Raw genomic sequence first — 27,028 nt, 5'->3', positions numbered from 1 at the left:
TGAGAACTGGCCTCGTCTAATTTTAGTCCAAATCATTGCTTTTCTGTTTCTTTATTTTGTTAAGGGGAGAGCCAGGTTACAAAGCCAGGTTTCTCTGTTCTAAGAGACATTCAAATTTAAAAGTTAGATTTTTTTGTGGCGGGGGGAGGTTTAGGGACAAAGGAGCCTTGTCTGCCCATGTGGAACTACCATTCTCTGACATTCCCCAGAATTCTGGCTTTTAAGTTCCCCAAGTGGGATGAGTTAAGGGCAGGAAGCTTCTTGCAAGAATGAGTAAGATCTGGTCGTGTAGAAGTGCCTGGAACAAGTTTTTGCTAAAAGGAATACCTTGTGGCATGAGTGTGGAACTCTGTGTAGACTCAGAGACCACATTTCTTCCATGATTTTGAGATGAGAGAACTGAAATAGGGACTGTGTTCTCATTTTCATGAGGAGGAGAGGAAGGCTGAGGCTGAACTCCTACATTTGTTCTGTTATATTTCCTCTTACCCAGTACTTCTAGAATTTCTAGCCTCTTCTCTGTGGATTTGTAAGATTCTAGGACAGTTTGCAAAAGGTTGGCAGTTTCCTTTTTTTTAATACTAACTTCTAACTTTTGCTGGAGTTCCTGATTTTTCTTAGCAAGCTGTTTGATTTCACAGAAATGTCCCTTCAAGTTTTTACACATGTACTCTAGCGGGGTTTTTTACTGATTTCCACCCATGGCACCAGACATTTAGACAAGACACTTCTAGGGAAAACAGAAAACAGCAGCTGCCAGTAAGGGGTCTGGCAGCTAGGGAGCCCTGGGGGTTTTCACTTCCTCTCTCACATGACCCAGTGAGGTCTCCCTACTGGGAACTGCGCAAGAGAAAGTCCCTCTCGCTTAGAGGCCTCGTCTCCTCTCATTCACACATGCATACACACCACAGAAATCCTCCCAGATCCTAGCTTCTGTGCTTCAGCTCCAGAGCAGAGCCTAACAGACAGTGCTTAAGGGGTGATCAGGCCCTTCGTCTCTCCTAAGGAAAGGTAATCAGAATTTCCAGACAGTTCATACTCACAATCCTGAAGATCTTCCAATTCCCTGGACACATTGGTTCAACCAGGCACAGGATCTTGGTTGGCAAACCGGACATCTTCTCCCACCGGGGTGGAGAGAGCTGGACTCAATCAAAAATGTGACTGTGGCGTCTAGTCCAGTCTTCCCGCCACAAGGGTGGAAGGCAGACAGTTTTACAGCTACCCCAAGGGGAAAGAAATGTCCTACCCCGTTATTTTCCCATTGGTCAATGCACCAAAATGAAGCAGAGAAATAACGAGGTCTGCACAGACTTACTGGTTTGAAGCGAGGTTTGCTTTATGGTACCATAAGCACAACCCAGTCGGGCATGGGCCTCCAAAATGACTGAGTTAAAATCATTCTACATACAGACAGTTTTATTCACACCGAAAACAAGCAGGCAGGCACACAGGCTTATCTGATTTCAAAAGGTCCCGCCTCCACTAAATTCCCCCTGGTAAAATTCCTTGACACGATGCCTCTACGCTATCTATTTACAGCAAGTCGCCTGTAGGAGGCTGTTCCCTTATCTAATCTTACAGCTGGAGCTCACACCCACCGGGTGGTAGAGTCAGTTTCTAACTAAAGTTTTACAACAGACCCCTTAGTTTGAAGACAAAGCATATTTTTACTCAATATGACAAATATTATTATTATTAGGGGTATTAATTAATTATTCAGGGGCTGCCCCTTCAGTTTTCAAATGATATTCTGAAGATCTAGGTATAAGTTTCTACTGAACAAGAACAGTTAGGGGACTGATCATAACATTAACTTTTCTTTCTGCTCTTGCATTTTTTTCACAGCCTCCAGAGAACTTAATGTAAGACTTTTTCCATCTGAACCTGCCCTCTTTGATACTCCTGTATCATTTAAAGGATAACAAGGTTGAAAATGCAGAATGCAGCCTTCTCACCTGATGTTCATTGTACTTGAGTATAAAACAGTCTCATATGAATTTATTAATTTGGAAAACTTAGGACCAACTTAAATATGCTGCTGGCAAGCAAAAGGCACTTACCCATGTGACTTCTTACTTTTGCAGCATCTCATTTAAATTGGGACACTATAGATGCAATCCTTCCATGTGTGCTATATTAGCACACCTGCACAATGCCTGCTTAGGATACAGATGTCTGGGCATGCTAATGTCACACACTTAGTGGCTAGGGTTGCCAGATTTGACTCAGGAAATATCTGTGGACTTTGGGGGTCGAGCCAGGAGACATTGGGGGTGAAGCCAGGAACAACGTTGTGACAAGCACGATTGAACTCCAAAGGGTGTTCTGGCCATCACATTTAAAGGGACTGCGCTCCTTTTAAATGTCTTATTTCCATTTGAAATAATGGGAGAATTAGGGGCATCTTCTTTTGGTGCTCATAGACTTGAATCCCTTGGTCTAACCCTACTAGTGGCTGAGGGACCACTTTAAATGAGACACTGGGTGCCCATCACCATCATGTCACCTGAATAAGTTCCTCTTTCCTAAATGCACCACATTTAAATCAACCCTATATTCTATCTTTTTGTTTAAAATACTCAATTTGGCTTATAACAAAAAACAAGTAAAAGATATGTCATATAAACAGGAATAAATACAAGGCATCAGTATCCTAGCATGTCAACTCCATCCATAAAAATATCAGAAGACTGCAGCAGCAATGGCCCACCAGGAAGACTTAAGGGGAGGCTCCAACCACACTCAACAAGCAAGGGATGAAGAGAATCCCTCAGCCTCTAGCACTGAGAGACAAACACAAAGTGACAGCAGCCACAGTCCATTCTGTGGCCACTGATGCCATTTGAAATGCATCTGTAGTTCTTTAAAAATTGCTATGAGGCCCAGATCCAGATCCAGCAGATGGCATGGTGTCCCCAGAAACTCTTGTTTCCCCCTTGCCCCTTCAAGTGCAGGAACAGCCCCACTCACCTCTTTTTTGCATGACATGTAAATGCACACTAGCACAGGGAGAAGGACTCTCTCCTGAGTTGGTGAGGCACCGATTCTGTGCCAGTAAAAGAGAAATGGCTGTAGAGCATGCAAGTACCATGCTCTTTGCTAGGTGTGTCCATTTTGAAGAACTGTGTTCATAGCTCCTGCCTCCAGCCATTTTACATTGATCAAGTTTAAACAATAAACTATTCCGCTCTTAAACTACATAAACTAGTTTCTCAGTTTCTCTTGTAAATGGGAACTATATTTATTTTCAAGGGAAACATATTTTTTAAAACAGAAATCATAGCAAAATCCTTACCTGTGAAAGCATTTGTGGCCTGAAAGCCAGCTTCCTGCATACTGCTCTCCCAGTAAAGCTTGTGATCCAGTCTTAAGCTGTCCTTTCCAGATGAAACTTCTAGGTTTGAAGCTGTCAAGTTACTTCCATCTTAGCTTGTCAATGTCAATTTCTTCCCCACAATCCTGCATTTGGCATGTACCTACTCCCACTTGTTACCAGGTTCTCTGAGTCCCAGGTAAAAGGGATATGTTGAGCTTGAATGGTAAATGCAGATCTGGTGCCTCAGCCGTCCTGCCAGAGAACTATTGCCATGGTGTCCATTTAAAGGAAAGCAGTCATTCCATACAGATGTTATTTTTCCCTTCAAAATCTAGTTCTAATCCTGTGTTCAGACAGCATCATTGGCTTTTGCATGGTCCTTCGTTTCAAATTCAGCCAGTGGTGGTCTTCCCTTGTGTTCTGTGTTCTTTGAGCTGTCAGGCAAACTGATAAATTAAAAAAAAAGATGAGATTATTTTTTTTTATTATTTATACCCAGATTTACAAAATTTAGGGAATAACTCAACACATGTACAGACACATGCCTCATTTAGAAGGGACTGAATGTGTATATTAAAAGAAGGAAGATGCCACAATTCTGCTGAGACACAAAGTGTGACCACACAATTCTTTGAAGTGCAAAGAGAGAGAGTGCTGAAGATATCCATATGTATCTTAGAATCCAATATTAGTTACATTTCAAAAGTCAAATTTAGTTAAGATAGAGGTAGAAATACAATAGCTAGATTGCAGATAAAAGGGAAAAACAAAAACATTCAAAGCCTCAAATCTAAACTATAATTATCATTTTATCAGGTCTCTTATTGCCATTTTAGAAAGCTCTCCAGGGAACGAACTACTAGACATTCTGTGCACTTCCAAGCGCTGCAAGACAGGGACAGGAAAAATGGTTGCCATGTGGGCAGGGCTAGGAAATTCAAACATTCCTACCCACTCAGCAGCCATCCTGGTGCGGCTGTGATATTTAAACTTCACAGCAAAGCTGATTTGGAAAAGATTGAAGAAAAGCTGGGAGGTGGCCCACCACTGTGGAGAAGCAAGATTTTAAAAACCACTTCTCAACAGCGTCAAACCCAGTGAAATCAGTCCATATGAATAAGGTTACCTAAGGGAAAAGCCATGTGGGATAGAAGAGAGATTATTGTCTTTGTTTGGAAAAACTGGAGGGAAAAATTAAAATGATGGAGGAAAATTTAAAATTGCACAAGGTTTAGTATTGACTTGAAAGGGGGGTCAGAGAGGAGGCAAATGGCAGCATCCCCAGAGCAACAAAAAAGAAGGATTTCTGTGCTGCAAGCAAACAAAATAAAGGGGGGGAAATCATCAGCATGAATTAAATTGACATGAGATGTAAAAAGAAAGAGATAAAGAATGAGAGAGAGAATTGGAGATGGACAATTTAAAGCTTTGAAAATATTTTCCCCTTTAATGCCTTAGTGAACAAAATTGGGGGGGGGGAGGGGAATCATTTTGGCAGTCTCTGGTGGTGAACCACATGAACCTTCTGCAAACCACCGAACTTAAGAATCACTAGGGATTGATCCATTTGGAAGGCAGAGTGCAACCCATACTCGACAGGCTCTAAAAACTGCGGAGATCACAACCAGTGCATAGGAACAAATTACATAACCACAAAGAAAAAAACCCACAAATTTGCAAGGAAGGGCAGGACATTAGCATTAGTATGCAGCTGCGCTAGGGCAATAGTGAAAACACCCCCCTTTTCCCCACTGTAGTAGCACAAGACTACAGAAATTCTTCAGAACTTCTGCCAGAGGACTCCTCTCCCATACAAATTGTAACCCTGTGCAAAGTATGGTGGAGTTGCAGCCAACTTTGCAGAGGCGTGTGCGCGCACACATCACCAATGATCACAACTTTCATTGACAGTGTCAGTGGGTTCTATCATGCATTTTGTACACTCAACACGTCTCCTCATATATGAGATTGTGTGACTCTTTCTCATTTTTTCACAGTGTCCGATAACACAGCAGAGAATCCCCTTGTGCTTGGCAATATGGAAAACAGGGGTTTGCAGCTCCTTATCAGTTTCAAAAAAAATCTGATCATTTTCAGGATCAGGTCTTCCCCCTTTGCCTGCAGTTCTGTTCTCTTCCCTTTCATTCAACAAACTAATGCTAAAATGGATGCACAAAATCTGAATCACAAGGATTCAAATGGAAGCCATCTGCTGGATGCTACTGCACAGTTGTGATAGGGCAGCTGCATATATTCTTTTTAAAAACTTTGGAACCCACACACACACACACACACGTCACAACAAGTGACATTTCATCCCAATTTAGAAAAGTGCATTTTTAAAATTGTAGCTGCAGAATAAATACACCAAAGGAAAAAGAATGATGCATAAGGTGGGTTCAGAATCCAAAGTCAAGATTAAAGACTTGCTGTTCTGAAAATCTGCAGTAAGATGTGTGTGGGCCATAGTTTCAGCCCCTAGCACAGGCAAAAAGGAGGTGAGTAACCTTCCCAGAAGCTGCCCACATTGCACTGACCCAAACAGCCATGTAGAAATAAGATGCCTCTTCACACTGTCACAGTCTCTGGCTCATGACCTCCCTTCCTTTATGTTTTACAGATGTGTTTAAAACTAGGGCTAAGAGACATCTGTTAGCAGCTGCTCACAGCTTCTTGAGATGACCTTTGTTTTATTCTGGCTCTAAAATGCCCTGATACTTCCATGGTTGTTCATTCCATCTCATAAAAGTAATAACAGCTATTTTTATCTCTATATAGAAGAGGGAGATTAATGAATGCCACCATTTCATTGCAGATTATACTCCTGCTCCCTCTTCTATTAGTATATTCTGTTTTATATATAATAACAACTCAGGAAAATGCCTCTTGGTTAGATGGTAGAGAAAATGAGTATACAGCTGGAAGAAACCCTTCCAGAGAATCCAACAGACTAAGCAATATTCCACAGTGTTCTGCAGACACAAAGACATTTTTCATAAGGCATTTTCCAAAACACTTTTGGAATTAAAAAATGTTTGAGTCAGCACGACCTAAAGCAAAATTTAGTTCAGGTTCAACAGTGTTACTATAATACTAAAATGCCACTGTTACTTAGAACTGCACAATTCCTAAAACTATATATCTATAGTAACCTACACCTAAGAATTTCCATGACTACCTCATCTTCCTGTTGGGATTATGATAACTCTGGGATTATTCAGGAGTCAAATCAATCAAAAAGTGTTGCCAAAATGTCCTGACCTGACAAAACAGGCAATAAAGAGGCACATTTTAGTGTACACCCCCAAAACTAAAGGGTCTTCCACATGACAATGATTCTCTGATATTTCCACATTGCCAGTGCAGTACAGCAGCAACAGGACCTCCACATGGTTTCCCTCCCCCAGCACCCTACTGTAGCCACCCCTCCACACACACACCACTAAAGGTCTTTAAGTCTTTCATCATAACTACATTAGATATATCACTATTGTGTTATAATGCTATTGCAATATGTGAACTACTGGTCTGGAATTTTTTTTTAAACCCTTCCAAGTAGTATGAGAAGAAATAGCTGCCAAGAGAGACTGGGCACCAGTAAGCACCATGCACATGGCATCCACCTTGATTTTGCTGCAATCTTTCCAAAAACATCTTCAGAAAACGAGTTTAGGAAAGCTCACAAACAGTCAGAAGGTGCACAAATGTAACATAGTCCTTCATGGAAGCATGAAAAAAAACCCCAGTTCACATTAGCATTACCAGATCATAACACCAGTACAGAAGACACCTAGGAGTTCATCCAGCAGGGAATGTAGTATATCATATCTGGTGCTTGGAAGAAATTGAAAATAACTGGAAGCACAAGTCTGAAGCACAAAGTACAAAGCCAGGCTCTTAGTTTTTTGAACAGGTCCAGCCTTCCAAATCACGGGGGCAAATATTGTCCTCTTTTACTGTGCCTACAGGAGGCTTCAAGAACTCAAAGATCAAGGTAGCTCACCAAGCTACATTCCAGTTTTAGACAATAAAATTCTTGGTGCAGGCTTCAATCTACCTGCCACTGTGAAAGAATACCACATTTATATCTGCCCCAACATAAGTTAATTAACTGCTGAACTAATCCAGGACCAATGAAATCAACTGAGAAACTGTCAGTGCTATTCATTTGCTAAAAGGCTAAACCTTGACACTTGTTTTACAATCTCAGCACAACTGAGCTCTTAGATGCGAACGAGACGTCCACCTATAAAAGGCTTAATCATGCACAGAATAGTTTAATGATGAGACTATGGCACCACATGTATTGAGGAAATGCTCACAGATTTTGCATCTTCCTGGAAGTTTAGAACAGTCAGTGCTATGACAGTGCATCTATTGTGAACAGCAGCTGTCCAGGAGCCAAAAGAATCTCGGGGAAAGGGCCCCAGTCCCTCATATACCTTAATGGGCAGAATGAATTCTGGTTTGTTCCTGCAAACCAAACCACACTTCAAGAATTAATTTGATTTATTTACGCTGTCCCATAAGTCAACATCTTCTGTCTGGGTGCTAAATAAAGAAGCGCAAACAGAACATCGCCCAGACAAGCAAACAGCGCCTAAAGGATTCCAGACACTATTGGCTGCAGGCTGTTCCTGGCACTGAGGCAGACAATGACTTTTTACAGCCCAGTATTGGCAATCTGCAAAACAAGACTGATACGAGCAAGCATCTGGAACAGAGAGGAAGTTAAAATGGTTTCAACCATAGCTGGTTACCTGCTGCGATAACTCAGTTATGCAGTGGAAATTACACAAACATTTAATCTCTAAAAATCTCTTTAAACTCTAATTGCATGCTTGTTTAAAAATTATGGCACTTGCACTGAGATTTTTACCCATCAATTAAGTCCACGTTTCTGGCCTACCTCCAGGGGTGGTCTGAGTTCACAGGGCATCTGTGGAATTGCCCAGGCCCTAGGCTGGTTGCACCCCAGCCACCCATGAACCCCCTCCTTGGGAAAAAGAAGGGAAAAGAAGAGGAAGAGCCAGCAGGGGCAGAACATGATCACCCCCCTCCAGGACTTCAGCAGCAATTGAATTGGCAGCCACTATGTATGTTTGCCCACTCCAGGGCTCAGGCAGCAGTTGGCCAACTCAGTGAAATCCACACATGCCCACCTCCTTCTTGCATGGTAGTAATAGGGGGGCCTGCCAGAAGGCAGTGATTCGAGGGCACATCCTGAACCATGGCCCCCAGATCACTAAGACAACCCCTACCTACCTCTGTCCAAATTATCAAGAACTCTTAAGGCACAACCCACCTCAACTACTGAACCACTTCACCAAAACAAAAGGAAAATGAAAACAAATCACTGTAACTAATTTTTTAAATTGCTAAAACAACGAAGAATCGTGTGACATTTTAAAGACTGACAAATGCATTCTGATGCTTGAGATAAGCCCCGATATAAACTGAAATGCTAGTACTGTTCCATACGTACTCATGACACGGTCACATACCCAACAACATCAGCCATATAATTAGGAGCTCATTCACATAGGGCCCATAGCTACAGTGGGACATCATGGAGCCACACCCCTTCACTTTACAGCCACACCCTACAAGTTACTATACCAGAAAACAGGTTTTAAAAAATATTTATTTGTATATTACTTCAGCTAATTCACACCGTGCTGCACTGCACAATGCTTGTGATTAGCTGTGATTGCTTCAGTTAATTATTTTTGCAAGTAGCTGCAGCACCTTCTCCTGAACTGCCTGTCCTGGCACCCCGTGACCTTTCCAGCTCCACCTTCCCTAGGGTGGGGGTTCAAGTGAAGAGCTACCAAAAGAGGGGCTGGCATGGAGGGAGACCTCCTCAGCTTTCTTCCAAGCAGAGTGCCCAGGAAAACTGATGGCTCATCTACTCCATCCAAGTGGAGCACCTAGCAGCCACTGGCAGGGAGGGAGGGGGAAGCACTGTCTCATTAAAGTGCTCCCAGTCACTGCTTCTTAGGACTCCCACATTTTCTTGCTCAAGAATACACCGTCTAGGGGCTCGTGAGTAGGCCATCCTAGATCGGCACTGGCATTTCTGGTGGTTCTGTGGGAGAGGCAAGCAAGAAGCTGTCTGGGAACCCTTCCCCCATTCATTCTGAAGCCTGGTGGGGGCACCTCGATGTCCTTTCATTGCTGAAAAGAGTGCAGCACTGCTGGTTTTCACTTTGATAGCCTGTGTCTCTGAGAAGATGGTAAGACTTGGCTACCAAGAACTCACATTTTGAATGTGATGCCTCTCCATTGCAGCCACCCTTCTCCTCCACAGCTCCTCCTCTACATCCTTCAAGAGATTCTGCCCTGCCTACTTCTGGTTATTAAATTAGATTAGTGTCTCCCGCTACCCCGGCACCTCCAGTAAAATAATCCTGGCTACGGGGCTTCTTCATGTGCACATCTTCAAACATGGTACATATTATTATGTGCCAGAAATGCCCTTCTGCCATTTCCTATGGCCAGATACTGTGCAACATAAAAAAGGTAAAGGTAGTCCCCTGTGCAAGCAACCAGTCGTTTTTGACTCTGGGTTGATGTTGCTTTCACAACATTTTCATGGCAAACTTTTTACGGGGTGGTTTGCCATTGCCTTCCACAGTCATCTACACTTTGCCCCCCGCAAGCTGGGTACTCATTTTACCTACCTTGGAAGGGTGAAAGGCTGAGTCAACCTGGAGCCGACTACCTGAACCAGCTTCCGCTGGGATCAAACTCAGGTCATGAGCAGAGGGCTCCAACTGCAGTACTGCAGCTTTATCACTCTGTGCCACTGAGCATGGAAACACCTAGAAATCAGTACAAGTTTATGCACACTATTCATACTGAAGAGTGGTTCAAATACACCAGGATCAGATTTATTCTTTTGACTAGATTTTGCTTTCCTTTCTGCTCTGCACATTAGTGTTACATACCTGTAATACCAGACCTTCTGACTTTTCCTTATAATAACTCTCCTTCCTCCGTACCATTCTTCTTTTCCTAGCTTTCTATTTCTCTGCCAACAAATGTAACATTTCATACATTTAATGAAGTGGGCTCCAATTCACGAAAGCATACCTAATAATAAAAGCATAGTGGTATTGGCAAAATAGAGCTCTCTCATTGATTGAAACCTGAGCTCCAACAACCACTGGCCTATCACCCATCACTCCACACCTCTGCACACCTACTGACTCACTCCCCTGTCCCCCACCCACATCAGCCCCTGAACATTGGAAACAACTGCCAATACTCTCACATACAATCCTGCCTCTGACAGGCACACATATCAGACACTTTGGTAGCTACTCTCTGTCACAGGTCAGCAGCCTGCAGCAGTTGATGCTGATGCCCAGCCAGCTGAGCCTGTTACCAACCCTATCAGTGACTCTGAGGTGGCAAAAATGGGCCCTCAGGCATCAGTTGCTGAAGTTGCTAAGAACAGTATGGACGCTAGCCCCATGGACACTGAGACCACAGTGGAGGCAACCGCAACAGGCAGTGAGCCAATGACCCAGGATTCAGGAAAGGCTGCCTTGCCTTGCCTCCCTTTCCCCCAGAGCCAGGGAAACGCAGGAGGCCATGAGCATACTTGGGACTCCTTGAGAGGAGATGGAGTGCGAGCCTCACAGCCAGCATTTACCAAATCAGGAGAACCACCTGGAGCTAAAGAACCAAATTATTTATTTTATTTATTTTTGTTAATTTGTATTCCACCCTTTCCCACGAGTGGGCTCAGGGCAGATAACAAAAATGGACAGCTCCCATGCAAGTTCAACGAGACCCAGCTTTGAACTACCCATAAAACACAGGACTTCAGAGAACTCAGGTGTGGGAGCAATTTGTCAACATTCCAGAGACATTGCGATCACAGCAGCTGACCGTGATACCTCTTGTGATTTCTGAACTCCTGGCTTTGATCCATGGACCTGCTTGACTGTGCCTCTTGGGCCTGCTTGGACTTTGTTTCCTGGATTCTCAGCTGGTCTCCCTTGTGTATGACTTTTGGACTGACTTTTTGGCTACACAAACTTGGTTAGTGTCCCTGCTTTGTTGCCTTAGTCTTACCTGCTCTGAGACACTCTCCCTTCAGAAGCCCTCATAAATGACTCTGCTGTCCTACACCCTCCTGAACTCCAGGCCTCCAATGCTTAGGTGGCTTTGCTGGCCAACAACAGCATGCGCCCCCCCTCCCCACCAGTGGTCTTAAATCCTCAGAATGGCTACTGCTGTCTGCACCCTCACAAATGGCCTCCAGTCCAGCAAATACCTTGGCCAGCCCCTAAACGGCCCACACAGCTGGCTGACAACAGCACCCAGTCCCTCTCTCTCACACAAACACCCTTAGCAGACTTTGTGAGGGGCCTTGCCATTCAGCTGCAAATTCCACAACATCATTGGGGCCTCCGCCACCAACACCACTCTGATTCTCCCTTCAAGGCCCACAAAACAGCCCTCCAGGCTGCCGCTTGCCCTGGACTGCCCACCAAGTTCAGGCAGCACTGATCACCCCCTCTGCTCACAGCCTGGCTCCTGTGCATCCACCTCCAACATGGCCTCAGAGCTCTCCCAATGCATCCTGACAACTCCCCACCAGCGCAACCTCTACTGAGGTACACAGCAACTGATGGAGCCACTAATGCCTGTGTCAATCAGGCTGAGGGTGGGGAGTCACACCGTGCTGGGTAAGTTTAGCCCAGAGAGGATTTTGTGCTAAGGAGGGAGAGAGTTGGCCTCTGTTGAGAAATGCTTTACCTTGCATGACAAAGGCAGGGGCTGTGCCTCAGGGATGGAGCCAGGCCATTGGGTGGGTGAAGGGGGAGTTTTAGACAATGCATTACACAGCTAGGGTACTTTGCAGGCGAGGGGAAACACATAACATCACCAGCCTCTGCAAAAGATACCTCAAATAACCTTCAACCTTTACAATTCCTGTCTTGCTATACAGAGAAAATTCCTTCACTTCTCTGCAAATGAAACTGGCAGGCTGTTAAGTTCAGAGAGATTACAACAGCAGTGGCTGCAACTCAGTAATGCAACATAAGAACATAAGAGAAGCCATATTGGATCAGGCCAACGGCCCATCCAGTCCAACACTCTGTCACACAGTGGCAAAAAATTTTACATATACACACACACTGTGGCTAATAGCCACTGATGGACCTGTGCTCCATATTTTTATCTAAACACCTCTTGAAGGTGACTTGCTATGCAGAATCTTGCAAGATCAATCCCTGCCATATCCTTAAGAAACTCTGCATAAGACACTGAGAGCTTGCTGCCACTCTGAGTGCACTAAACTTACCCTGCAGGACCAGGAGTCTGCTCCTGACAAGGTGGGGGGAAGACCTTTTCAAGGCCTATTTTGGCCTTTGAAGCAGAACTTCTTCAGTCCACTCCTGACTACAGCTGCCAGCTCCAGGTTGGTGGGAAATTCCTGGAGATTTTGTTGTGGAGTCTAAGGAAGCAAGAGTTTGGAGAGGGGAGAGGTCTCAGCTGAAAATAATGCCAAAGAGTCCACCCTCCAAAGCAGTTCTTTTCTCTCTGGCTGATTCCGCATTTGCCGTTTGCCTTCCTTTCACTCCAGGGTTGTTCCATGCGGGCCTGATTTCCCGATTCTGCACTAGAGGATTTCTCCCGGATTCAATTCCCAATCTGTTCCGTGTGTTTTGATTCCGCAGTACTGTTGCTCCCAGAGTTTCCACCATAATTGGAGCAATTTCCCCCTCCCCTCCCTCCTCACTCATTCATGTAGTTTTTTTTTACACGAATGCATGTTCGCATTACAACGTAACCTTTTTTATTGCGTTACGATGTAACACCAGAGGCGCAATACTTGCAAAGTCATGTCTTTTCCTTCCCACCTGCCATTGGTCATTTATCTAATGCCCGGGAAATCTGATTTCGCAATCGGAACCATAGGTGGGATCCAACTGGCCAGCGGATGTGGTGTTACATGCTTATTGGGTGGCTTGGAAACGAGATGCGTTGGATTCTAGCATGTGATCTTAAGTTCTCGCGAGCCCTCTATGCGTGCTGAGACCACCACCATTAATCTGCCCCCGGTCTATTGTCTAAAGCAGGAAGCACACACTTCAGCACACACTTGCTGGAATGCTAAGCACACCGTTTTCAGGAAAAAACTATTTAAAAAAAAGGAGCCCGAAGGGAGCATGGTATCTAAAGTATTGTCCCCAGCACATCAGCAAAGGGCTATAAACATAGCCAAGTTCTCTCTTGAGGAACATGCGGGGGGCGGGGGTGGATAAAAGGGGCATCAGCACATCTTAAAATTAGTTCGCGTAACATCGATTTTCATTTCATGACATTGTAACGAAACTATTGTCAAAAAAAAGTATGATAGCACGAAGTGCTTTCAGTTGGGGGGGGGGGAATAATGGTTGTGAACGATCAAATGTTATGGCAGATTACTTCCCAGATAATGGAGGACACATTAACAAAATCTCGTGGAACACCATAAAGAGTGAGGGCGTTTGAAAGTAAGGGATGCATTCGGGCAAAGAAGAGAATCGTGTTGCAGCGTTATGCGTTGCAGAGTTGTAACGCAAAACCAGCTTTGCTTTAAAAAAAAATTCCTAATCAGATAATGGCAGACAATTTTAAAAGGGAGTAAAAGTAAGAGGGTGTGATGAAATAACGGGGCGGAATAAGGGGCGTGAAGTTATGTGGGTGTGTTCTAATGATGCAACAAGTTTGGCAGCGCACTGGCTCGAGTTCCGCACATAAAATTCCGAGCTTCGGAACCGCAGCAAAAAAAAGATCTGGTATTTTGCCGATCACCCTGGTCAAACTGCTGCCCCGGGTCAAAATGTGCGGAAACCAACATCTGCCCCAGGGGAAACACAGTGTCGGAGCCGGAGCAAAGGCTAATGCGGAATCAGCCCAAGATAGGGACAGAGATCTGTTGTCTGGAGTTTGGTTGTGAACCCAGGAGATTTTCAGCTACCACCTGGAGGTTGGCTACCCTAGCCCTAGCAGCATCCTCTGGGTGACCTGATGCCACCTGACTGGCATGACTTAACTAGACCTGGTTGCTTGCTCCTGTTCAGCAGCAGCCCCCCCCCCCATGACTGCCAGTGTGACTTTGCAGTTGCCAACTCGAGGTTGGCAAATTCCTGGAGATTTGAGGGGTGAAGCCTAGAGAGGGTGGGGTTGAGGTGGAGTGGGACCTCAGACAGGTACAATGCCATAGGTACAATCCTCAAATCAGCCATTTCCTCCTGGGAACCACTGTTGCCAATCTCCAGGTGAGGGCTGGAGATCACTCAAAATTACAAGTGCTGTCTAGATGGCAGAGATCAGTTCCCCTTGAGGTGGGGAGAGTGAATGCCTCTACTTGGGTGGATGGGAAGACAGCAAGGGTTGTGGGCACTTGCCCATCACTTCTTTCTACAGCCCATTGTATTTTTCTCCATAGTGGGCCTTACTCCTAGTATACTACATAAACTTCTTACTCTTTAAGGTGCCACAAACTCATATATATGTGTTTTGTTTTATTTTTATTGCATACCGAAAACTAAATGTTGTCCATGTATTTCTTTAAAAACAGAGAATACAGGAACAAGCAGCTCTCTTTTTTCAGGAATGTTTCACCAATTGGTGACCCTTTTTCTTTTTAAAAAATAAAACACCTAAAACTTTAGATTAAATCCAGTAAATTTAAGTATTTGAAAAATCCCACAAATGGAACATTAAGCAGGTGCTTAAAGTTGTCCCTTATTATTAAATTTCTAAAGGCATTGCACTTTCCCTGCACACATATCTGTGATTTTCTTTAAACAAAAAACAATAACCTATCCCTGCAATGAGAGCATCCTTATCTTTCATAGGAAGACGGTACATGGTATTACTGACACAAGATTATTATTAAGGGGAAAACACTGAATTTCCTCCCCTTTTAAATCTATGCAGACAATTGATTCTGTAGAGTCCATGTTTTCCCATCTGCCTGCCCAGGGTAAGTGTACCCATTAGGCAACATTAGTCTGTTGCCTAGGGCACGCCAGCCCTCGGGAGGCACTAAATTAGGATTGCCAAATCCAATTCAAGAAATATCTGGGGACTTTGAAGGTGGAGCCAGGAAACTTTGGGGGTGGAGCCAGGAGACATTGGGGCAGAGCCAGGAGCAAGGGTGAGACAAGCATAATTGAACTCCAAGGGAGTTCTGGCCATCACATTTAAAGGGACAGCACATCTTTTTAAATGCCTTCCTTCCATAGGAAATAATGAAGGATAGGGGCACCTTCTTTTGGGGCTCATAGAATTGGACCCGCTGGGCCAATCGTTTTGAAACTTGGGGGGTATTTTGGGGAGAGGCACTAGATGCTATATTGAAAATTTGGTGTCTCTACCTCAAAAAACAGCCCCCCCCAGATCCCCCGATACCTCCAGATCAATTCCCTATTATACCCTATGAGAATCGATCTCCACATAGGGAATAATGACGTGCCCAGCAGACATTTCCTCCCCCTTCCCCGTTTCTGGCGACTCTGAAGCAAGGGATTGACATCTCTACTCACAAGTTGCTGCCAACTTCTCCGAAGACACACCATCCCAAGAGGAAGCCTTTCCAATTGGAGACTGAAGCCTCCGGAGGTGGAAAGTCACGTTAGCTGTGGGGGCGGGGCTTCCCTCCACCAGCCAGCTGACTGGGGGCGGAAATGAGCCTGGGAAAGTGGAAGAACCCCCACTGGGACCTGGGATTGGCAAGCCTACACTAAATTGGGAGCCACCCCATGTGAGTCCACCAGCCACCTTTGCCCCCTGGCTCCCTATCAAGCATGCGCAGAGAGAGAAGCTGAGCTGAGTTGTGCTGCCGGGCCATGCAGGCAGCCAGGGAGGAAGGGAGGCAGCTGGGGCAGGTGTGCTGCTCAGTCACAGGGTGCAGGGGGGGAGGTGGAAGGAAAGCTTCTCACTTGGAGGCGCTGTGGCTGGTGCGTTCCAATCAGGCCAGCAGAGCTGCTTTTATGCGCCCTGGCCTGCCACAGGCCAGGAAGTGGTGATGAAGTCACTGGAACAGCCTGGCCACCCTCTTCCTCACCCCCCGCCCGCCTCCCTGGCAGCAGTGGCAGCCTCTGAATGACCATGAGTCATGGAGGCAGACCCGGCAGCTGTGCTCAACAGTGGAGGAGGGGAGACTGTTCCTGAGAAAGGGAGCTGGCAGGCGCATGCATTTGGCATGTCTGGAAGGCACCTGAACCAAGACTCAGGCAAAGGTCTCTGTGTGTCAAAGAAACACCGTGCCAGGGTGGGGGGAGGAAAAAGATTACCAGGCTAGCTTGATCTCCAAAGCTAAGCAGGGTCAGTATTTAGAGGAGAGCCCATCAAAATATTTCTAAGAATAGTTACTTAGAAAGACAGCAAAGGCAAACCACCTCTGAATGTCTCTTGTCTTGAAAACCCTGAGGGGTCACCATAAGTCAGTTGTGACTTAATAGCGCATGTGCACATGAACACACACAAACGTCTTTGACATCAGATGACCAATATTTGATTGGATGGAGACTTCTTAGACACCCCCATATTTGTTGCCTTGAGCTTCATAATGGGGGGAAAGTAATATGGAAATGTAACAATAAATGAATATTTAATGAACAAAAAAGCATTAGAAATGTGAAAGTGTTAAAGCTATTCCCCGTTTTCACCGTAAGCTATTCCCCGCTATTCACCGTAAGTAATGTCTAGAATTAGAATAAAACTGCGACTGATTGGAATCCTTGGTTCTCCATTTCTAGAAATCTTTTTGCTTTAAATGAAAGATGTAATTAATATAACTGAAGCCTGTCTCTATTGATACTCAAATATATCAAACAGCACTGTTAATATTCCTCATGGATTATGTTTCTGGTTGACTACTGCAAAACCTGAAAATCAATGTCTGTAAGGCTTATCATTTGCAAGTTTAATATTTCGAGGCAGGGTCGACCCGATGCCCTCGGGCGCCCTAGGCAGACTTAATAATAATAATAATAATAATAATAAACTTTTATTTATATCCCTCCCTCCCAGCCAGGGCAGGCTCAGGGCGGCTCACAGGACATGGTGCATACCATGATTACAATAAAATACAATTAATACAATAAAATACAGTTAAAATGCAGTTAGATAAATAATTTAAAACCAATATAAATTGAAGGTGTTACAGTACAATACATATATATCAAGTACAATACATATATTTTATTTATTTATTTGTAATTTATATCCTGCCCTTCCCACCAAGTGGCTCAAGGCGGCTTATATATCAATACATATATATCAAGATATATCAAGATCATTTCCAGGATTCCATGTTAAAAGCCAGTTCGAAGAGGACAGTTTTACAAGCCCTGCGGAACTGATTGAGGTCCCGCAGGGCTCACAACTCCTCTGGTAGCTGATTCCACCAATGGGGAGCCATTATTGAGAAGGCCTGCTCCCTCGTTGTTTTCAGTTTGGCCTCCCTTGGTCCAGGGATTTTTAGAAGATTTTGAGAACTAGATCTCAGTGCTCTCTGGGGAACATATGGAGAGAGGCGGTCCCTAAGGTAGGCAGGTCCTCGGCCATATAGGGCTTTAAAGGTAATAACCAGCACCTTGTAACGAACTCGGTACACAATTGGCAGCCAGTGCAGTTCCCGCAGCCTAGGCTGTACATGTTCCCACCGAGGTAGTCTCACTAACAGCCTGGCTGCCGCATTCTGCACTAGCTGCAGTTTCCGAGCTCGGTACAGGGCAGCCCCATGTAGAGGGCATTACAGTAGTCCAACCTCGAGGTGACCATTGCATGGATCACTGTTGCCAGGTTGTTACGTTCCAGGAAGGGGGCCAACTGCCTCGCCCTCCTAAGGTGGAAAAAGGCGGATTTAGCAGTGGCTGCTATCTGTGCCTCCACTGTCAAGGAAGGCTCCAGTAGCACTCCCAGGCTCTTAACCCTGCGTACTGGTATCAGTGACGCACCATCAAAGGCTGGTAGGGAGATCTCCTCTCCCAGCCCGCCGTGACCTACACAAAGGACCTCTGTCTTCGCTGGATTCAGCTTCAGCCCACTCAGCTTAAGCCAACCTGCCACGGCTTGCAATGCCCGGTCCAGGTTTATAGGGACATCGTCAGTCCGGCCGCCCATCATCAGCGTACTTATGGCAACCCAGCCCGTGCCTCCGGGCAATCTGGGCAAGGGGCACATGTAGATGTTAAACAACATCAGGGAGAGAACTGCCCCACAATTAAGTAGGTGTCTCTGGAACAGCTCTCCTCCAATCGCCACCCATTGTCCCCGACCCTCAAGGAAGGAGGAAAGCCACTGTAAGGCTAGCCCCCGAATCCTGCATCGGCGAGGCGGCGGGTCAGCAGCTGATGGTCGACCATATCGAACACAGCCAATAGGTCTAACAACAGCAATACCGCCGAGCCGCCTCAATCCAGATGTCGCCGGAGGTCATCCATGAGGGCAACCAACACTGTCTCCGTACCGTGGCCCGGGCGGAAGCCGGACTGGTATGGGTCTAAGGTGGAAGCGTCATCCACTTGCTGCCTGGTGCCCCCCCAAAGCGCCCCCCACGGCTCCCCCAGTGGCTCTGTGCCCCCTCCCCACACCCTGGCCCCCCCAGCCTCCCTTCACGGCACTCCGCTCACCTGCCCACCACTGCTAAAAGTGGGGGGGCCGCCCGGAGAGGGCTAGCAGTGACAGCAGCAGGGAGGGGGGGAGGGAGGCAAGCTAAGTGCTTGCCTGGGGCACCGGAGGGGGGTGAGATCCCAATTTGCCACCCCCACCTCTCAGCGCCCTAGGCAACTGCCTAGTTTGCCTAATGGAAGGGCCAGCCGTGTTTGGAGGGAATTTACAATTGAAATATATATGTGTTAGATAATCGTTTTCTCGTGGCTGAAGATTACTATTGAATGGCTATTGAATCATGGAATGGCCTGCTTGATGAGGTTAGGAAAGCTCCCACTCTCTTGGCTTCCCACAAACTATGCAAACCTGAAGTATTCTGTTTCAGAGGGTAGCTGTGTTGGTTTGCAGTAGAAGGGCTAGATTCAAGTCTAGTAGCACCTCAGAGACCAACAAGATTTTCAGGGTATAAGCTTTCAAGAGTCAAAGCTCCATTTGTCAGATCTGAGTTGGAATTACTCAGGAGGGCTTTTTTACACAGGTAATGCAATGAAATGGTTCAGAAAGATGCTTTGCTAAAGGGAGAGAGACTACACATTACACTTCTGTGTACTGTCTGATGCTATAAATATTCTCCTTCTCTGCATCATTTAATGTATGATGTTTAAATGCATCTTTGTTTCAGATTTCTGCAATCCAAATATTATTGCAGTGCTTATTGGACGCCCCATCTTGTTGATTGTATTGACATATACTGTGTAATCTATCCTGAGCCTCAGTAAGAAAAGCAGACTATATAAAACAATTTTTTTAAAAAATGATCAAGACCAGTTATCGTGTGTAATCAACATATGTTTGTACACTATACTACATTATATAACTGTTAATTGTAGGGATCCCTCACTTTCTCTGTACCACCACTCTATCAACAGTCAAATATTCAATTCATATAGAGACATCTTTAATAACTAAAAAAAAGTCAATAGTCTACTGCCTGGAACAGAGTGGCTGGAGGATATTTCAGTTTGACTGACTGACTTGATTGTAAAATCTTTCCCCTTCATGTGATTGTTTCAAAACCTTTTCTGTATGCAACTTCTGTATGTTGCTGGTTTGCTATTAAGAAGTGCCTTGGGAGAAAATTCCTGAAGACTTTTATTTCTCTTTATGTTCTCCAGCTAGGTAGCTACTGAATCACAAGCTGCTGTTCATAAATACATTTTTAAAGCATTGGAAAAAAAGGAAAAGTGCCACATTTTTAAACAGTTATAGTCAGTCATTATTTTAGATTGATAACCACATGTTGTTATTTATAGTTTCACAAGACTTTATTGCCGCATTTTTTCATTCCACATTTTTGGTGCAATTTTTACTAGTTCATGTGCCTAAATTCCATCAATTTCCATTGGGCAAGTCTTTAAAATCATGTAATTGGACGGAACCCTTTATTATTGCTTATTTCATGTTGTTATTTCTCTTAGTTTTTCTGCTTGATTAAAGGCTATTAAACTGTTTTAGCAGTTCCCAAAGTGGTACCATCCGCTTTAGAATATTTCTGTTTGAAAGTTCCACCAGCATTTATTTTTTCCATACCAGCTGACTTCTAAGACCCTGCTAATGTAACAGATCACCTGAGCATATGATCAAGCCCTCTACCTTGTTCTTCTAACCTTGCCTTCCTTTCTGGCTTTCAACTGGCTCATTTGCTGGCTGCCCTCAGCCTTGTATACACTGCACTTATGCATGCACTGAAACACATAAAGAGGAACAGGGTTATGCCTTCTGGTTCACTGCTGATCTTCAACCCCCTCCCCCCAAGAGTAGAGCTGCCATGTCTGTGTTGGAAAGTATCTGGAGACTTTGGGGGTGGATCTGGGAGAAGACGGGGTTCGGGCAGGGGAAGAGCCTCAGCAGAGTACAATGTCATAGAGTCCACCTGTCATAGGTGCTGGGGACCCTGCAGAAGAAGCTGAGCCTGCAGAAGAAACTGTGCCCCTGCCACCTGCACCAGTGCCCCTGCCTCCTGCTGGAGAAGATCCAAGCCCCCCTGCCTCGCCCTCTCGGGTGGCTCGTGTGTGTGACCGCCTTCGGCAGGACCTCAGGGATCGGAGAAGGGCGGCACGCTCACGAGCAAGACGCTCCCTGAGACCTGAGTTTTGAAAGGATTCTGGCCCTTCTGGAGTGAGGATGCTTGAGTCTCAGCAGGATCCTGGCTGCCTCTCTGAGCCAGCAATTAGCCCAAATGGGCAACAGCCAGCAGAGGGCTATATAGCTGTGGGCTTTGGGAGGAGGCTTTGTGGAAGCAAGTAGTCACTTACCTGACGTTCTAGCAGCCACTTCGGCTTTTGACTATGGCTTCTGGACTCCCTGACTTTGGCTTTGACTTCTGGACCCGCTGACTTCGGCTTCTGAACCTCTGACCTGCGAAACCTGGACTGTGATTCGGTTTTGGCGCCTTGGACCCTCTTTGCTCACCAGCTACAGACCTTGGACTGCCCCTGGACTTTGCCTGACCCAGCCTCAGCCCGTGACACCACCCTTCAAAACAGCTATTTTCTTCAGGGGAGCTGATCTCTGCCAGCTGGAGATCAGTTGTAAAAGCAGATCTCGTGGCCCCAACTAGATGCTTGCAACCCTAATTGCATAAGTTGCTTTTGGTCCAAGGTATGTTTTATGAGTTGGTTCATGAAGCAGTTGTTTGTGCTTCAGACTTTGCTGCATGAGCTCTCAACTTAACCATTTTTAGCTTTTATCTGAATTTTTGAAAATTCCTTCAAGGATAAATTCTTCTTATTTATTGTCCTAAAACTTAGACCTATCCAGTTTTGTTTTAGCGGATAGCAAGCAACAGCATCTTCCACAGCAAACTTGTGATACTTGCCTGTCTGTTACTGAAATGCCCCAAGTCACACACCAGTGGAAACTACTGCAGAATAAACCCCACTTGATGATATCTTGTGGATCAGAGAAATTTCTAGAGATTACTAGCTCTATCTTCCTTTCTCCCAAGTGGGCAATTCATTTCCGGTAGTGCCACCAACTTGAAGACAAAAAAACCACTTTGCTTGGCACCAAACACAACAGCCAGTAAGGATGACAGAACACTTACTGTAACCTGCAAAGCCAGGAGAGCAGAAGCAGCAGACACCATTCTGTTAATGGGAAATACAGTAAAAAGCTTGCAACAGAACTATCACAAACACTGGGGACTTATGATTAGACGAATGGGTTTCAGGAGCTGAGAGTGTTCATAAACACAGTCAGACACCATAGCTTTTAAATGCAAAACAACAAGTTCCTTCTGTTAATTCAAACAATATTCTCTATTTCCTTTTCAGCTGTAATGATCTCCCCCACAGGCACTGCACTTCATTTACAATCTGTTATCAGGCAAAGCAGAAAAATTGTACAAACAACCAAAAACTGAAGCAATCCCACTGACTTGATCTGGAGCTTGAATAGAAAAGGTACTCAGTAGAAGAGGAGCAAGTTATGCTAATAATTTACATTTGTTTTAGAAAAAAAACAATTTAATTACTGCCTAAAATATATTTGGGAGTCAAAGACCTGTGGCATGAGAAAGAATGGTCACACACAAGAACATAATATCTTGACCTCAGAACAAACAAAACATACTTCATATATTCTTTCCCCATTCCCTCATCTCTTCATTGGCAATAGCAGATAAATTAAAGTTTCAAAATAAACATGAGAAGTAGGCAAGTAAAGTTAACTGCTATTAAAGCTCTGTTTTTCGCATTGCCAACAACACTTCCAAGAAAGCTTCGGAGACTTATACACCAGGTACTGTGCCACTGTGTGCATGAAACTCTGCAGTACAAATATCACACCAAGGGATATTCTGTAGCATTCATTTTTGCCTAAAAATGTATGTGCTGGTAGAATCCTGATCAGCAACTAACATTTCTGGAATGTCCTTATGAGAAGGAAGAGTGCAATGGAAGTCAATGCCTCTATTCCCATCTCTGTCAAGTATGGTGAATTTCCATTGATAATTGATTGTTTTAGGGTCCTTCATAACACTGGTCTGTGAAGTATCATGGAGGACCAAGGTTTTTTAGCTCTGTTATTCTTTCCCCTCCCCCTTCTTGCTTTATTGCTTGCAAAGTAGAAGTAGTGAGAAACGAAACTAACTTGAGAAGAAGTAATCAGCACCTTCCCATACATTCCTGGTAGGGAGTGCGACACATCTGGGGAAAGCAAGGACAGAGTCCTGATAACGCTATGAGAATGTAGATATTTATGATAGTTTATGTATGAGAGCTGCCCCTCGCCCCCACCTTTTGGAATCCTTTTGAAGTAAGCCTTAAAAGTATTGTATCAATGTATTTACAGCATCACTCTCAAGAATCTGTTACACTGAAAGTATCAGTTTATCAATAAACGTAGTTTTGTATCAACTTCAACTTGTCATTGAAACCGCATGCTTGACAATCCCGTAAAGTCACCTGCCAGATAGTTTAGTTACCACAGAGAACCCTTTCTGTAAACATCTATTGCCTCTAGACCAGTGTGGGGAGCATGTGGACTAGATTTGGCTCCAGCTTTTGACCACCATCTTACAATAATACCAGAGTGGGTTTATACCTATCTTCAGAAGTAACACAGCAATCTACACTGATGCAAGGAGCACTAAACCAAGTGCATTCACTTGCCAAAGCACATACTAAATACTGCTTGGTAGACAGGGCAAGCATGATGGTATCCAAAGTCACAGGAAACCAATTTTCTTAAAGCTCTTGGCATAGGACTCCAACAATCATTTTGTCTTTGATGAAGATACCACAAGTTGACTAATGATGAGTCAAGATATGACAAGCTACAATCTCAACAAATGTCCAAGAGGTCACAAGACTGATTCACCAAACCAAAATTTCCAAAAGATAGTGCAGCCAAGAGATGAAATAGCAGTGGGCAAAGAAAACTGTATCTCATCCTGATATTCCTATAGCCTGTGCGCTGGGAGCACACAGCCTTGTTAGAGGACTTGATACAGGAAGGATCAATGGTGATATGCAATAATGGAACACTTTTCTTCCTTATCAGTAACATTCCTAAATTTGTTCATTCCCATGCCCTTCTGTTTGTCAGTGCAGTCAACATTTTGGTTGGTAAATTTCAAAACACATAATTCTTTTCATTCCCAACGATGCCTCCTTTGTCCCCAACAATGCCTCCTGCATGAGCATCAGTTACTTTCCACTCTGCACCAAACATCCTAACTACCTAACTGGAAGTCAGGAAGGAGAAAGCCAACATTATCACTTCCAAACTAAAGGGAAACAGTTTCCAAAGGAAAAATGTAATGTATATTCTCTGGAATACATGTAAATATGGTAGATAGTTTTGCCACAGTAGCACCCCTCAAAATAGGAATCGTATAAGATATTTTTCAAATGCCTGCAAAATGCCAGCATAGAAGGCCTCCTTTGAAACTCCACACACCTTGAGTTCCATGGTGGAAGAAAGGCAGGCTATAACTCCTCAAACTGGTGGGAGAGGGGGGGGGAAGGCAGGAACTGAACAGGGGAAGCTACTCTCAGATTGCACCCAAGGCATTATGGGAAGAAGGAGCAAAAATGAAAGTTACCCAATGGAAAATATTGTTAAAAAACAAATCTAATGCCACACAAAACACACAGGTTGTTTAAATGGACAAGAGTCCTAAGAGTAGAGCATTCTTCCCAAGGCATAATTAAAAGAGCCTTAAGACAGACCTTTTTTGTTCTTCCCAATCCCCTTTTTTGTTTTTGAATATCCTGTTTCATGGAGAACTTGAAAATTTAAATAGCTTCAAGAGGGAAATGGATAAGCATATGGAGCAGAGGTCCATCAGTGGCTATTAGCCACAGCTTATTGTTGAAATTCTCTGTCTGGGGCAGTGATGCTCTGTATTCTTGTGCTTGGGTGTGGGGGGGGGCACAGTGGAAGGGCTTCTAGCCCCACTGGTGGACTTTTTGATGGCAATTGGGTTTTTTAGCCACTGTGTGACACAGAGCATTGGACTGGATGGGCCATTGGCCTGATTCAACATGGCTTCTCTTATGTTCTTATGTTGGATTTGATCTTAATAATCACATGCAGGGCTTTTTTTGTAGCAGGAACTTCTTTGCATATTAAGCCACACACCCCTGATGTAGCCTCCAAGAGCTTACAGGGCTCCCAGTACAGGCCCTACTGTAAGATCCAAGAGGATTGGCTACATCAGGGGTATGTGGTTTAATATGCAAAGGAGTTCCTGCCACAAAAGAAACCCTGATCACTTGACTTTTGTTTCCAGACTGCTATTGACCACTGTGGTTAACTATATCTTTTGTCATTAGCACACTGCTAACTTTTAAAGGTCTAAATGTACCAGCAATTTCCTAAATGCCAAATACTGAAAAGGTAGAGGAACAAATTCTTTGCAGCCTCCAGGAACAAATCAATATCCTCCATGAAACTGCAATGACTTCAAATTCTGGACAGTGCCATTCTGTTTTCTCTGAACTCTTATCTTTCCAAAGTAAACAAACAAGCGATAAAAACCTTTACACTCTCCAACACTATTCCAAAACTTACAAAACACTGTCACAGATTGTACTTCAGCTTTCCCCTCAGCAGGCAAGAATTTTTGCAACCAGTCATCCTTGGACGCACTTCCAAGAAACTAATCTGAGAATCTGTCTGGCCGCTTACAGATAATTTTGATTCTGAGCATTCCAGAGTCAGAGGAGGTGAGGAAAGACAAAAAACTACACAACCTTTTGCAGTAGCAGCAATGAGTAACTTAAGTAATGAGGACTGATGGTCAGACTAGATAAATATCTACTACAGACTTTGATAAATATCTACTATCTTTTTTTAACTTTATTAGCTGTATGCAGCTGCTTTGAAGATTGGGCAGAGCTTCAGCAGAGCAAATTGTTGATTATGGGAAGTAGGGCTGCCAGGTCCGACTCATGAAATATCTAGGAACTTTGGGGGTGGAGCCAGGAGAATTTGACGGTGGAGCCAGGAGTAAGGTTGTGACATGGCACTCTGGCCATCACATTTAGAGGCACTGTGCTCCTTTTAAATGCCTTCCCTTCATTGAAATTAATGGAGAATGAGGGCACCTACTTTTGGGGCTCATATAATTTGACACCCTGGTCCAATCTTTTTGAAACTTGGAGGGGGTTTTTTAGGAGAGGCAGCAGACACTATGCTGATAATTTGGTGCCTCTGTCTCAAAAAACAGCCCCCACCCCAGCCCCAATGCCCACTGATCAATTTTCCATTATACTCTGGGGACCAGCCTCCATGGAGTATAATGGAGTCCTCAGCGAGATTCAACCCCCCCCCCATCTGATTACCCTGAAGAAGGGGGAAGGGCTTGCAAACCAGAGGATCCCCTGCCCCCAGCTGGGGATTGGCAACCCAAAAGAAATTTAAATTGGAGGAAAGGATTAAACACTCACTCCCTTCTGAGACTCCATCTTGATCTGCAAAGCAGCTCAATGGGTCTGCTGATTAATACAACCATGGATCTTCAGAGATGTTGAACTCATTTGTTATGAGGGTTGGTTGGATCTGACATAAGTGTCATGTTGTCAGCCAGGCCATAATTGCCATAAAATGTAATGTCAGAAGTGTGTCACAAAATGTAATGTCAAGATACAAATTTTATAAAAGACACAGGCAAACCCAATTAATGATATTATTTTTACTCAAAATACAAACAAAAAGAATTGATTACTTTCAATGAAAGACCTTGATTTACCAGGGAACCCACAAAAATCCCAATAAATATATTGTTTAGTCATATTCAAGATTAGTTTTTTCCCCCAAGGGATACCATAAAAGGGGGGGGGGGAATAATCTTACTTTTCCATACAAATGAGTTACTTTTTGTATATATAGCACTTTTAGGAGATGAGTTATCTTCCTAGCAAGTAAATAAGGTAGTTTTTTCAGAACCCCTCCCAACACCCAGCCTCAGCAGCTAAGCACAGCTACAATCCATTTCTCACTCTTCGTTTCCTCTCTTCCCCTCATCCTACCTCTCAATGAGGCACAATGGACTCCCCCCTCCACCCACCT

At 44.4% G+C, this 27,028-nt stretch overlaps 1 protein-coding gene across 2 annotated transcripts in view; it reads right to left on the bottom strand.

Annotated features, from left to right (window-relative positions):
* LDLRAD4 (low density lipoprotein receptor class A domain containing 4) overlaps positions 1 to 27,028 on the bottom strand; it is a 405,903-nt gene that overhangs the window by 258,278 nt on the left and 120,597 nt on the right. For both annotated transcript variants that reach the window (XM_060244045.1, XM_060244044.1), the window contains exon 2: positions 3,299 to 3,765. In XM_060244045.1, coding sequence (XP_060100028.1) covers positions 3,299 to 3,338 — 40 coding nt within the window. In that variant the 5' untranslated portion in view covers positions 3,339 to 3,765. The remainder of the gene's footprint in view (positions 1 to 3,298; positions 3,766 to 27,028) is intronic.

This window comes from Heteronotia binoei, chromosome 7 (assembly GCF_032191835.1).
Source record: "Heteronotia binoei isolate CCM8104 ecotype False Entrance Well chromosome 7, APGP_CSIRO_Hbin_v1, whole genome shotgun sequence".
Classification (NCBI taxonomy): domain Eukaryota; kingdom Metazoa; phylum Chordata; class Lepidosauria; order Squamata; family Gekkonidae; genus Heteronotia; species Heteronotia binoei.
This window is presented reverse-complemented; position numbering and strand designations above follow the sequence as displayed.